We start from the raw sequence: 14,557 nt of genomic DNA, 5'->3' as shown, positions 1-14,557 counted from the left end.
TCTTGTGGTTAAGGGTTGGGGAGACCTGAGCATGCTGATATTACCTGAGATGTGGTATTTTGTCAGTGATAACTTTTTAGTTGGTGTTTCTCCTCTGGTTTTATAAATCATTCTAAATTATGTTTCTGTGTGAAGAAAGTTAGAGAAATTCATTTATCTCTCCAAGTTACCTTTTCATGCTTGCCCATAAAGTATACTTACAGCCTTTCGTGAACAAGCAATCATGGCTTTCATAATTTAAAAATAAATTCATCTGTTTATCTTTTAGATCTAGTCCATTTTTGATCTAAAAATATTCTCTTCACATCAATATTTAAGTAACGGGAAGAAATAATATTAAAAGATCTCCTGACTTTTGTACAGTGAACATTTTCTGAGTGGTTGCAAAAGCAGGATTTTTTGTACATACGGGTTTTTTTAACCAGGTCTGTGGCTTGATTATTGTAAATCCATCATTTGGTTGCTTGTTGTATGATTAATCTCAGAAAAATGAAATGAAACGTGCAAATTTATAGTTTGTATCCTGACAATCTTTCAAGATATGTCCCATCTATTGAGTGAGTTTACTACAGGCAAATAACCTTCTCCATCATTTAAATGTTTGTTTTCTTGGCACCCTGTTTGCTGATCTATAACTTGGCTGAATGTATTTTCTGATCTAAGACAGAAAGTGGAAAGCAATTTATATCTTTCCTTAGCTTTACAAGGTGTAAGAGCTTTTACTAAAGTTTTTTTCTTTCAGGTTTTTAGGATTAATTAGCGGTTATTTTGCAGCTCATGGCAAGTGACAAATTTCTAGAGTTCTTGAGCAGTTTGTAAGCAATTCTTAACTAAGGTGTTTCACTGCCTTCTGCTTTCTTTAATTGTTTTCCTCCTGGTTTTACTAAGGTTATTCTTAATGCCAGTTTTTGAAGGCAGAATTTACCAGGCTTTGATTAAGTAGATGAGAATAGCTATTTATGATGATTCCAATGACTATCTGACTGAAGTGATGGCTTCACGACTCTGGCTGCAAGATGCACTCAAAGGCGGAGTCCAGACTGTGGACAAAGCTTCCCTTTCTTTCCTTCTGGAAAGACTCAGCAAAGCAAATAGGATGCAAGATGAGGTCAAACCCTGGAAAAGCAGCAATACATTGTTTCAACCTATACATTATGTCCAGTAGCCCAAATAACCCAGATATAAGCAGAAATTAAATTTGTCAGCCCTTCAGAGTTTGTTTTGGGTTTATATTTCATCCATTAAAAGCCATTAGGAGGTTCACTGCAGTTTTCAGGGAGACTATACTAATTTTTTTCTTTTGTAATATTGGACATTTCTCCTAATTGTATTAAGATGAGTTTCGTAAGGCTGCTTAAGTATGTTAGTATAGGATTTAAGGACAAAGTTCAAATGAAAGGGTCCTGTAAACTCTTTTTGTATAGAACATTAGAACGTTAAACTAGGTGTTTGTAGCCTGAATAATTCTGTAGAGAAAGATGTAACTATGTCTCTTTCCCCCAGTCTTCTGTAGGAAGTCTTCCAAGACTCAGGAAATGCTCTAATAAATGTAATGGGCAAGATATGTTGGTTTGTGTTGTTGTGTTGTGGGTTTTTTAAATTATAAAATAATTATTCAACTAATTTCTAGATTCCTAAGTTTTCATGTGCGTTCTGAAACATTAGTTTGGTTTTGGTAACAGAAGGATAAGTCCATAATAAATGAAAAATGAGATATAATTGAATTTTCTTTTTTTCTTTTACTACAAACATCAGGAGAAAACACAAATGCAGAAAGACTTGTGGAGAATTGAAGATGTTACAGCTGGCTTGAGTGCAAATAAAACAAACTACAAAACCATAGTAGACTCTATCAAGAATCCAGGTAAGGAGAGCATAATTAAAACATTAAAAAAAAAAATACAAATGAATGAGATGAATCTTCAGGTCTGTGCAAATAGTCTAAAAGTTTTGCTTTTTTTCCCTTGGATGCTGCCCAACTGCCCTTGCTGCAGTTGCGTTCCCCCTCTCTCTTCAGGCAGGTGTTTGGTGGGCAGAGCAACAACATCAGCTATGGAAAAGAGGAAGGGAAAGTGTGTGTGGTCTGCATTTCAATTGCTTTATTATGTTTCAAAGAAAAGACCTAAGGCATTGGGGTAGCAAGAGACTGTTAACACCTCCTATAAATTCACTTTATATTTAAAGTATTTTTACTTACCTTTTACACACAGAGATAAAATAGTTATGAGATGTTGATATCTTATTTTATTTAAGGTATGGCTGTGAGTGCTTAGCCTTGTCTAGGTCTATACGCATCTTAAGGAATCTGTGGCACGGGGCCAGATACAGCCTATGAACTGATTTCGTATGACTCTCGGGCTTTTCCTTCCTTCCTTCCCTCCTGCTGCGTGCTTCAAAGGTTTTTACTGGATGATATTAAACTGTGGGGTTTTATTTTTGACCTGAAAGACTTGCTTGATCTTCACCAAGAAATTGTTTTCCACCCCTGCTATAATGTAACAATCAAACGTTTTTATGTCCAGAAAAATCCCTGTTTGTGTTCAAAGCAATGTTCAGTGTATTAGGGCTGTTTTATGAAGTCTAAGGATGCTAATTGCTATTCTTATCAACATTATTGATAAGAAACAACACCTAACACATTTACGTATTTCTGCCCTAGAGAGAAAAGTAGTGCCTTCATTTTCGCAGTCTTCAGTGCCTTCCTTGCCAGCATCCCTCGCAACTGTGGAGAGCAAATTTTCAGTTCCGCAAAGCCCTCCATCCAGTCCAGTTAAACCCTCTCTGGAGGTTAGGCTCTATCCACAGCCTTATTTCCAGGCCAGAACACAGCACCAAGCACAACAGCTGAAAAAAATTGAACCGCCTCTTCAGTCACCAATTAAGCTAAAGCCAAAGGTTGTAAGTACTGCACTTGTGAGATTCACTCACCAATGTTTCCATTTACTCCAGGCAGAAACAGTGAAAGTTTTGTGGTTACAAAGCGCACACGGTGCGGAGGCACAACAGGGAGACACTTATGGTGTTTGTATTGAAACTGAGCAATAGTACTTACAGGAGAATATATGTGCGTAACCTGGAAATTTATGTACAGTAGCCATACACTGTTTTGGAATATACCAGTGCAGAGCCTTCCTTGGTTATGCTTTGTGCTGATTAGTTGTTTGCTTTCTTGGGTCTTGTTTGGTTTCCAAAGCCTCAAGTTCCTGGTGTGGACAGAGGAGAGCATGCTAAAGCAGTCACAAGTAACTCACACAATGTAATGAACTTTCAATCAGTTTATGCCAGACTGTTTTCAGACTGTTTGCCCAATACCTGTACTTTCCTGTTACCAGGAAGATGAAGCACCTCCCAGACCTCCTCTCCCTCAGTTGTACAGTCCTGATGATCAGCCACCAGCTGTTCCACCTCTCCCGAGAGAAGCCACTGTCATCAGGCACACATCAGTGCGTGGCCTGAAACGTCAGTCGGATGAAAGAAAGAGAGACAGAGAACTTGGACAGTATGTAAATGGAGATTATAGGGTGAGCACTCATACACCTGTACACCTGCACTTTAAAGATATGTGAGTCTATAATAAAAGCTACTGTCTGTAAAATACATGGACTTCTAGGTCTTGTAATAAGGAGGGACAGCTAATAGCAGAGAGATAATAATGGCAGGGAGAGATTACTAATCCAGAAGCCATGCTTTAGGATTTAAGATTATTAAGACTTGCTGTCCATTACTTCATTTGAGCTGATGAGTATTTTTCCATATAGGTGGAACTGCGTTCATACATGAGTGAACCAGAACTAGCAATGATAGGTGCTGAACTCAGCCAACCCTCCAGTGGTTTAATAAGCTCTGACAGTGGATACCAGACATTACCTACCCGTGGTAAGCCAGGAATTCATGTAGCTGATTTTTAACAGTAATTGTCTTTATAGGAGCTTTTCTCTCCTAGGATTTTCTGGAGATGGTCTTTGTCATCAGATCATTATTTTTAGATTAACTATACAATGCTGTGAAAGTCGAGATTTTGTGCATTTTAATGGTGCTGTTACAGTCAACCATCCTTTTGCAAAACAACTTAATATAGAATGCTTAGAAAAAAGGCATAGCAAAACATGAAATTAGCTGTTAGAATGTCTCCTATATTCAGAGTTATTTTTCCTCATAATTTCTGTGTGATCTTTTACAAACTCAAATATTTTTTTGAACACTTACATTGCCATTGGAATGAAAATGATAGAGTAAGAACATAATGCCCTCAGACACTACATGTGACTTGACACTCTGTCCCCACTGTGCTACAGTCCTGAAACTGTTTCACAAATGAGGCTAGAGGAGATACTTGGGGAAGAGCAATTCATTTCTTAGCCATTCTTTTCTTATTTCTTTCCTTTCTGACTGTGAATGTTAAGGTTTGATTTTCTCCATAGATGTGATTATTTGTACAGCTTATCTACTGTTGTACAGCTGATTTCACCTCATACCTTATTTAATGTAAGTGTCTAAATTATTGTAGATCTTTCTGAATTTTGATCAACAGTGACCTGAAACACATTATTTTTGGCTGAAACGAAATTTCATGTCTCTTATGATCTTCTGAACTGCAAAATGTGAAACATGAGCTAAAATAGTAGTCAGAATATCATAGAAAAAGCATGCTAACTGACATTTGTCTTCATTTTGTCTGTCATTTTGTTTTAAACCATTCTCTTTTCCTTTATAAAGGCTTATCTGGATCAACTTCCAGATTGCACCAATCATCTACCATTTCATCATACGCAACACTTCGAAGGGATAGGTCCAAGGTAAGCATTAAATGAACATCTGAAGACAAGTGTCTGAACTGTTCAAAATAGTTAAACCCAGAATATATTTTGCATAGCAGGAAGTGGGATTGTAGTAGCATGGGAGAGGACCCAACACCTGTGATCTAATAAAATCTCCAATTTTTTACTTTCTTAAACGAATCAGGAAGCAGACAGGCAACTTACTGCATTTGAAATAGATATATGAAACAAGGTTTAGAACCAAAAACTAGCAGTACTAATAGAGAAAATATAGAGTTGAAATATGCAACATAATGCAAAAATAATAGAAAAAAATAATTTTAATTTAGTAATAAGGTAGGAGAAGGAGTTAATTTTTTGTGTACTACTTAGAAAGTCTTAATTACAACGTGTGTTTTGTGTGCCTTGTGACTTCTACAGGAGAGACCAAAGAGTGCCTTGGAACGTTTATACTCTGGAGACCACCAAAGAGGCAAGATGAGTGCAGAGGAACAGCTAGAAAGAATGAAACGACATCAGAAGGCATTAGTTCGTGAACGCAAGAGAACTCTTAGCCAAGGAGAAAGGCAGTCCGTTTCATCTCGGTCTTTCATCAGGCCCATTTCTGCAGACATAGGCTCAGTATGTTAGATATGCCTTAAAAGGACTAAACTAAAAATATCTTTGGATTTTTTTTTTCCTAGCAAGCACTTTCACTTGAGTGTGTGTGATGCTTCTAGTCTAATTAAATTAGTACTATACAGTATAAAATGAGTTCAGAGAGTGTGAGTAACAGATGATCTTTTTTTACTAGTAGTTACAGTATATGTAGCAGGATCAGCAGGTAAGTCGGTCAGAGGTTGGTGTGCTGAGTGGAGATGTGAGTACATTGGAATGTTTTCAGAGACATTATCGTTTTTTATTGGAATTGTATTTAGAAAGTGTAAGAAGCTTGTACAGTTTTCAAAAAATGCTTCGTAATGGAGTGGGCCTTTTAGAATGTTCTTATTCACCATGGGTATTTTTCTTTTTAACTCATAAATTAGGCTGCAAGATAGTCATGGTATTATCGGGCCAAGGTGGTGTATGTTTTTGGTTTTATTAGAGAGATGATAAATGGATAATCGGTTTTAAAATCTAATCATGCTGATTAGAAATTTATGTAAGAGCTAGTGTGTTTTAATTGATACAAACTCTTCTTTAAAGCTCAAAATGTAGAATATTCTAATAAGACTCAAATTTAAGAAGCTGAAGAAAAGGATTTTTGTTGCGTTCTGAGATTAAATGCTGTACAGACAATAAGTTTGTAATGATACATTTTGGATACTAACCAAAGCAATTCTAATTGGTGAAGTTACCCAGTTGCTCACTTGGTGCTAAACCAAGATTGTACTGTAATTGCACTTATGCTGTGGTCTTTTAATTTATTTTTTATTTGATCCACTAGAGCTTTAGAATGATCACCTTGTTTTACCTAATTCATTGCACAAGATCTCTTGCTTTTAGATTCGTCAGTCATCATACCTAATGCCTCTTTGTTTTGTTTGCTTGTTTTTAATTTGCAGAATTTTGTAGTTTTTTTAAAATTTCTAACTGGACTACTCAATTTTTACCAGGCTTAATTGCATTTAGTACATGTGTGTCAATTGCCAGCGTTAAAAACACCCTATAATATTCAGCCTTTCATTCCCACTGTTCAGTAGCACTAATTTACAGCCAGTTATTTGCATTTACTTTCCCACTAAGTACGAATGCACTACTTGGAGACATTCATCTATTTTGTCCTCTGTTTTGCAATCACAAATTTATTAAAGATAGTGCATAGTATTTGGGAACTGTAGAACTATAGCATCACTGTTATTTTCATATTTTAATTAGAAGAACTAAGTCTGAGCTGCTTCTGTTTTCTGACTCACATAACATACACAAGTCGAATTTAAACATTTTTGTAACACTCATTAACGTTTGTGACAAACACTTTATCTATAAATTTGGGTGCCATCTTGGTCTTTTTTTTGCTGTAAAGAATTAAAATAAAATCTTTCAGCCCTAGCAATGTTTTGTAGAGGTCATCTCTTGTACCTGTAGGGCTCTGATAAGCAAAAAGCATGTTTGATAGCACAATTACTTACAGCATTACAATTATTTAGCAGCCAAAATGGCAAACAATTAAATGTATAATTGAAGTGCTGCGCAGTGTGTAACATTTGCTTTAAACATACATTGTATGTGTAACTCGTAATTTTTAATTGGTCAGCTCTCCAGTGTAGTATGGCATTTTAAGTTGATCACAGTACATGAATTCATTTGTTACATACAATGCCTTTTTAATGTAAAAGTTGCAACATCAAAGCCAATAAAAATACTGCTTCATAATAATGGTTTGATGTTTTTCTTCCCTATATATAATAACTTGAAAATGATACTATGTATTTAAAATATACTATGTCAATCAGGCCTGGTTCGAATATGAGTAGAAGAGTGAGTTTGGAGTACTCGTACGAGAGAACATTTTTTTTCTCTTTTGAATTTTGTAAAGAAACACCTTAATTTTTTAGATATAATTGCCTCTTAGCTATTTAACATGGAAGATATGTATCTTCTGAGTGACTTTTGAGAGCTTGTGCATGAATAGGTTTCAGTCAAATTTATTAATGCAAGTAGCATAATGAAGTCTAGGGACTTCATGTGAAGTTCAAACTTCAACCAAAAGAAGCCAAAGATTTGTAACAGAAATACTAGAGATGCTTTTCAGAAACATGTAATGGTACATTCTCCTATTGATACCCTCAAATGCTTGAGGAGATAATTCTGTTGTTGTTCTTTTTGTCCTTTCCCACTGCTTTTAATATCGTGTTTCAATTCTGTATGGTAAAGTTGCTGAGATCTGCGGGATGGAATGATGCTGCAACTGAACTTAATTTTTTGAACAAAAAAGTGTTGGTAGTGTTCTTAAGCGTGAGTTTATATGCAGCTGTAATGTGTATAGCTGTGGAAGAACAACTATGCAGTGATTTGGGAACTCTAAAATTATCCTGCTTAATTTAAGTATATTCTGAATTTATTATTGCTAAACATTTACCTTGTAAAGACAGAATGTGAAAGATTTTTTATCTTTGCAGGTAGCTAGATACTTTACTTCAGTAAAGACATAAGAGCTTAGACATTACCAAATTACTATTGTTGAATTCAAGACAAGTTAATGCTAGCACGTAAAATATTATCAGCTTCATTCACTAGGTATTATTCTAGAAAGATACATAAAATTTTCAAGTTGCAATTCTCAACCTGCGATATAAATACCCTTTCTGTGTAGACTCACTTGTATGGACACTTGTGCTTCCAAAGCTGTTTCTGTGTAGCTAGTTCCATGTTAATCAGCATATGTGAAATTGTGATTAATACATTTGTTAGAATTTAATACCGCTGAACGTTACCTGTTAAATTCAACGATTTTGGAGTCAAAATCCGTGCAGCACAGCTAGAGATCAAATCTTCCAGCTATATGTTCCAAGAAATACAGCTGTATTTTCTTTTTGTTGTCAGTTAAGGTGTTCGCTTTCTGGATTCTTTCAGCAACGTAGCATTTGCAGCAGTAGTAACGTACATTGCTAAGTGATGAATTTGTCAGTATGGTTGAATGCTGTTAATTGTTTTGTATCTATTACCAGTGGAAACGAGAGCAAGAATTTGATTTGCAGTTACTTGAGAGGGCAATTCATGGAGAAGACAAGGATGAAAATGAATGGTTGAAAGTTCAGCCAGTAGTGGTGACAGAGACAGACCTGGAGCCTCAAGACTATGATTTAGATATCAGCAGAGAGGTAACGCTCATCATTTTTTGTCTCCTATTCTGTGCCCCACAGTATTAACCTTTCTAAGTTTTAGGTAGTGAATTCTCATCTCTTTCAAAAGTTAACTGGAAGTTTGAACTAAAAGGAGTCTTTTGGGTATTGAAAATTTATGGCCTGGCACTTAGCATCTCTGTAAGGTTCATGTTTACACTGTGTTTTAGTGGAGAGAAGAAATTGAAAGGTTTGCTCTACTGCTTAAAATATGCATCTCAGGCTTTATAGAGGAAAAAGTGATTAAGCAAGGTGATGTTACATAAATTGGAAAAAAAGATGAGAAGAAAACATCAAGCGTTTTTGAAAATAAGAAACAGCAATGAAGTAAAAGTTAGTTCCTCAGAGCTACCTTAGTCTTCGTTTTGACTGGCAAATCATGGTAGAGAAGAGGGAGCACTGCTTTTTCCTGGTCAGAACAGAAAATATCTTTGTCGGCTTTTCAAATGACTTGGTGTTCTGGGCAGTAGATCTTTTTTCAGCTCTAGTAACTGCGTAAAGTATTTGTTTGAAATGTGATTGAGCCATCTGGTGGAAAAGAAAGAATATAGCAAGTGGAGAGATTTCAATAGGTACTATGCATTGTGTAAAATGCCATCGTAGATGGAAAAACAGTAAAATTATTAATTATAATTAGACTAGTAAGCACCTCTACTCTTCTGAAAGCTGTTGGCAATGTATCATTTTATATATAGAGATATTTGTAAGATGTTGAATCTGTGAGCCGTTATCTGTTGATCTCTATGAATGATTGCATCTTTCAGCTAATCTTTGTGTATGTTCCACAGGAGATGCAGTGCTCCTGTAAACTTAAGAAACAGAAAAAAATACTTTCATTGTATTGCCTTTCCTTGTTGCACTCTGCTATGAAAATCTTTTCCAGAAGGTCTCCAGGGCTACGTGAATCACTTCAGACATCCAAATTAGTGCCTTCAGCCTAGGATAGGAAACATTTTTCTTTATAGGCATTTCTGTCCTATGTCAGAGTAACTGAAGCAGGTCTGAAGCTCTGACTGTAAAGCTTCTTTCTCAGGTTACCCAGGTTGTCCTTTTCTGTTTCATGTACCCATCCTCTTCACCTGGCAGGCACTTCTGTACCTGAGGTGCTTCTGTGCCTCATAAGGAAATGTATTCAGTTGTGTCTTTAAGGCAAATAAATCTGCTGTTCACATGATAACGGGGTTTGTTATATTCACATATTTACACACATATATATATATGTGTGCGTGTGTGTGTGTGTATACACAGAGCTCCAGAGAGGAACTGGATTTGAAGGTAAGAAAGTGTAGTGGAAAGTAAGGATTTTTCAGAAAGCATTGCCCTTGGGTTTACTGAGGAGGAAGTATAAAAATTTGTGATTTTAATGTGGTTATGAGTTCCAGTGACTGTATTGTATGCTTTGGGTGTATGATTGCCTGCGAATTACTGAGCCTAATCACTGGGGTTTAGGTCAAGACACTGTATATATGACATTGAATTAGTGTGGATTAAGTTCAGTGGTGAAAAATCTAGGATTTTTTTATTTAAAACTTTGAATTTTGAAAACTCATGAGTGTTTTAACAAAAATCTGAAGAGGAGAAGAAAAAATAGTTCCCCTTTACTTATTTCTGTTTGTTTACACATCCACTATTTGTGCTTTTCAAAAGCAGTCAGTTCTGTATAATAACTATTGATTATTTTCAAAGTCCATTTGTAAACTGAATTTTCATTGGGTGGTTTAGATCTCTTATGTGGAGCAAAAATTGCCCACAAAGAAACTTTTTGTTGCTAACTTTTTTGCAATCGCGCATTCTGTAGATCGAAAAGTTTAGTATATGTAACATGTTGTTACAATTGCACAATGTTAGTGTATTTCTGGGCCAGTTCCCTAGTCAACTTTTGAACAGCTAGGATTTCAGATTTTATAGTCCAAGAATTTCCAAAGATGATAACAAACTACTGGGATGTTTTGGTTTGGTTTTTTTTCCCCTCCACTGCTCACAGAAGATTATGCAGTCTCAAAAGTATAATACAGAATCACAGAATCATTTATATTCGAAAAGACCTTTAAGATCATCGAGTCAACTGTAAACCTAACACTGCCAAGTCCACCACTAAACGATGTCCCAAAATGCCACCCTAGATTAAAACTTCGTATTTCCTTTCAGTCATAGGAAGTCCTTGCTGGCATGACATATATATCATGACATTAAAATATCAGATTGTCCAGTCAGTCCTGTAGTCGTTGCTTCTTTCTACTCTTAACAGCTTTAGACAGTGTCCTACTTTGGGGTTTAAGCCTGAGCTGAAGAAGAGTTCCCTGTTGATTCTGATTTCTTTTGTAATCCCCCTTATTATTTGTTTGCCGTGTCTTCTAAAGTAAAATGAATCAGAGGGAAAGACACAGTTAAAAGGGCATCAGCTCATATCCAGAAGGAGCATTTAGCATCAGGTACATGTATTCACTGTGAAAACCCATGCTTTATTCTTTTCATTGTGTTCTCCTGTCGAGGAGAATTTGTCTCAATTTTTTTTAAGTCTTTGTTATTATAAACTTGATGCTTGCTTTCTTTCCACAGTTGTCAAAACCTGAGAAGGTTGCAATTCCAGAACGCTATGTTGAACTGGAGCCGGAAGAGCCTCTTTCTACAGAAGAACTGGCAGCAAGGCAGCGTAAAGCAGAAAAGATAAAGAATATGCTTACTAAATCAAGGTCAGGTTTTTTTCAAATCTTATATGGGGACTGGTGTTAAACATTGGGAACTAACTTCATACAACAGTCTAATTCCTATTGAATTATCTAAGTGTAACTTGTGGCTTTTAGGAAATGCACACAGAATTTATGTAGTATACTTAAAGCTCCTTTTTAAAATAGAGTAGAAGAGATAGTGACAAATTATGTACATGGCTATTTTCTTGTTCAGAGCATCCTAAAATAGTAGCAAGTCCTTACCAAGCCACTTGTAGATGAGAGTGAGAAGGAAGGAAAGGCACAGTTCTGGACAAAAGCAGAAGAAAAGTCAGTATGAGAACCAGCTTCTGTTGTCTCCAAAGAGATGGAGTTCTGAAAGAATACTTTTGGCTACTTACAGCTAATGTAGAGTCAGCTGAAACATTCAGTTTCAAGAATTTGATTACCTCAATTATCTGCTGTCTCTTTGGAAGACAATTAAAGATGCTGTACCTGAGGACCACCAGGTTTATACCTTTTCCTCTGGGCCCTAACAAGAAATTTTATTAACAACTTCAAATAAATAACATTTTTTGGTATTGCTTTCATGTAAACAGCATATTTACAACAAAGGACTTTCAGATATACTTAAGGCTATGCAGAAATTGTGAGTGAATGTGTAGTGGCTGCATCATTTGTCTTTGTATGCTGTAGTCATTTACGTACAGTATCTTAACACTACTTTGAAGAACTTCAATAGAACGCAGAACTGCTGTATGAATTCAAGCTTGTTCTCATTTGCATGGCGGATTCTCCTTTCTGTTTGTAAATGTTAATGTTGTTTTGCACTTTCCCACTAGTATGCACAATCTACAGCCTACTGTTGCCCAGGACAAACACAACGCGGTTGATTTAGATTCACAGCTGCAAGAGCAGGAGCGCATCATTACCATATCATACGCTTTGGCTTCTGAAGCCTCTCAGAGGAGCAAGGAGGTAGCAGGTAATAGTTATTTACAGAAAAACAGCTATTTCTTACCAGCTTCTCAAGTTTTGTGGGGTTGTTGCTGAACTCCTGGCGTAAGAGAGAGTTTTAGTCATTCATATTCAAAATAGTGAAAAGTGTGCATAGATAACAAATTTCGAGAGACTAGAGATTTATGCTGAGTATTTGGCCTCCAATGGATAGGGGGAAAGGGACAAAATAGTATGATTAGTAAGTTCAGAGCTTGAAAACTTGCTCTTCCTGATAGTACTAAAAATTAACTTTTCAGTGAATTCCCTGTGATTATATTAAATGAGATATTTCTGTATTCATTCTTAAAAAGTAAATTGATCTGTGACTTAAAAAAATCAAGACAAAGGTATTTTTAATTTTTTTTGTTAACAGAAAGATTCCCTGGTCCAGTGATTGAGATTAGAGTACAGTCATTTGCAGCTTGAGCTGTATGACAACAGGCTGAAAAAGACATTGTAAAATGGGTACTGGCATGTTTCTGTCTGATGACCAAGATTAGAGGTCAGAGAAAAACAGCCGTGCATGAATTCTGCTTGATGCCTGGAAATTAATAGATCCTCTGAAATAGGTTACTAAAAGTGATAATTTCACTCTTGATTGCTTTATAGTTGAAGTAAGTAAGAGATGTCAAGAGATTTGTATCACACAGTGATACATGCAGCAGCTATTCCAGCGAGTATCTGACTGGCCATTTATAACTGGCACAGTTCACTGTTCCAGTGGAGAATGGAAATAATGGAAGCTTCAACTACGATGGGGAAAAAATATGCACATTTCTCATCTGAAGTTGTCAGTTTAAACTTATGGCACTTGCCACAGAAGCCCTTAAGACCTTCCCGTTAAAGACAGATTATTCCAATATCCAGGTGCGTAACGTGCATCTGTAGTAACAGACTGTTGATTGAATGTGGCTGCATACTCACGGATGCAGTGGCAGCGAAACCTGAGGGGAATGTGATTTTGAGGGGATGGGATCATTTTCAAGATACAAATCTTGAGACTTCAGAGAGGTTCTGTGGGTAATTTAACTGACTGGAAGGGATAAAATGATTCACTGAGGAGGCTAAACATTATAAAAACACAAAACAAACAAACAAACAAAAAACCAGAATTGTAAAATCTTGGGAGGATTCCAGGAATAGCCTTTTGGACCTTCAGGCATCTATGAGTCAAAACGGCTTCTCCGCAGGCAGTCTGGTCCCGGTTCGAGTAAGCGGGTCTTTATAACAGAGACTTGCACACTTTGGTTATAGGGTGGGACATTGTATTTCAGGACGTATGAACCGATGCAGCAGTTTGCCACTTAAGTTCTAGCTTCTCCTGGGAAAAGTTAGCACCGAAGCTAAGATCAACCAAGATGAGCGCAGCCCATAATTTGAAATTATTCTTCTGTGTCAGTACAAGAGCAGAGTGCCTGCCATACTAAACAGTCTTCATGTGGCCAGTTAACTTACTTATGGTTGTGCATGAAGTTGCAGTACTGAAATAGGCTTGAACTTTTTATGTTGTATAGTGAATGTAGTAGCTATGTCTTCATTACTACAGTTTTTTGGTTTAGATTTTAATTTTTTTTTATTGTAATTATTTTAAAAGTGTCATCGCCACAGATTTTAGGTATATGTAACCACAAAAATCTCTGAATTCTTTAGTTCTCCCCAAAGAGGGAATTCAAATGGGTACTGACACTGAAATCTTTAAACGCTGCTTGAAAAAATTTGCAGTCAGTTGTGAGATGATTTTTAATTTTAATTTTCTTTGTGAAGGATAGCAGCCAGCTCTTTTTCTTTCAGACACTTAAAAAAACCTAACATTGTAGCCAAGGACTTGATTATTTAAGTAAGCCCAAACCTTTATGTCCAGACAGAGTTTTCCTTGCCACATTTGTATCTCAAATACTCACTTTTTCTAACATGTTTTGCTTTGATTTCAGTGATTACTTACTCCTTTAAAAACAAACACCTTTCACAACGAATTCTAAAAAGAAATGCCAAAGTGGTTTGTATTTGACAGAAAATGTACAAAGCACAAAGAGAGTTCAGGTTTTTTAGTTACAGCCTATTTTCTGATGATCTAAAGTGATACAAAAGAAAAGCATTTGATGCTTTGCACAGCTGATTGTACATTCTCATTTATTCTAGTTTTGCAGATTCTTTCACATGCTTATTTTTGTAGTTTGATTTTTAAAGTATGGGTTGTCATTTGCTCCTTGTTGATGAAGCAGACAATATCTGAAAATCCAAAACTAAATATCTAGAGTTTTCACAAAGATTTGCTTATGAAAAAGAC

General features: G+C 36.1%; 1 protein-coding gene across 1 annotated transcript in view; it reads left to right on the top strand.

The window, feature by feature from the left end:
* Positions 1 to 14,557, top strand: part of PLEKHA7 (pleckstrin homology domain containing, family A member 7) — a 54,754-nt gene that overhangs the window by 36,816 nt on the left and 3,381 nt on the right. Inside the window, exons 15-23 of the mRNA XM_010285833.1 lie at positions 1,756 to 1,864; positions 2,660 to 2,898; positions 3,333 to 3,521; positions 3,759 to 3,876; positions 4,717 to 4,796; positions 5,199 to 5,399; positions 8,429 to 8,581; positions 11,162 to 11,295; positions 12,114 to 12,256. Coding sequence (XP_010284135.1) covers positions 1,756 to 1,864; positions 2,660 to 2,898; positions 3,333 to 3,521; positions 3,759 to 3,876; positions 4,717 to 4,796; positions 5,199 to 5,399; positions 8,429 to 8,581; positions 11,162 to 11,295; positions 12,114 to 12,256 — 1,366 coding nt within the window. The remainder of the gene's footprint in view (positions 1 to 1,755; positions 1,865 to 2,659; positions 2,899 to 3,332; positions 3,522 to 3,758; positions 3,877 to 4,716; positions 4,797 to 5,198; positions 5,400 to 8,428; positions 8,582 to 11,161; positions 11,296 to 12,113; positions 12,257 to 14,557) is intronic.

The sequence above is a fragment of the Phaethon lepturus genome, unplaced genomic scaffold (genome assembly GCF_000687285.1).
Source record: "Phaethon lepturus isolate BGI_N335 unplaced genomic scaffold, ASM68728v1 scaffold11434, whole genome shotgun sequence".
Taxonomy (NCBI): Eukaryota; Metazoa; Chordata; class Aves; order Phaethontiformes; family Phaethontidae; genus Phaethon; species Phaethon lepturus.
The sequence above is the reverse complement of the archived record's forward strand: the minus strand, read 5'-3'. Positions and strand labels throughout refer to the sequence as shown.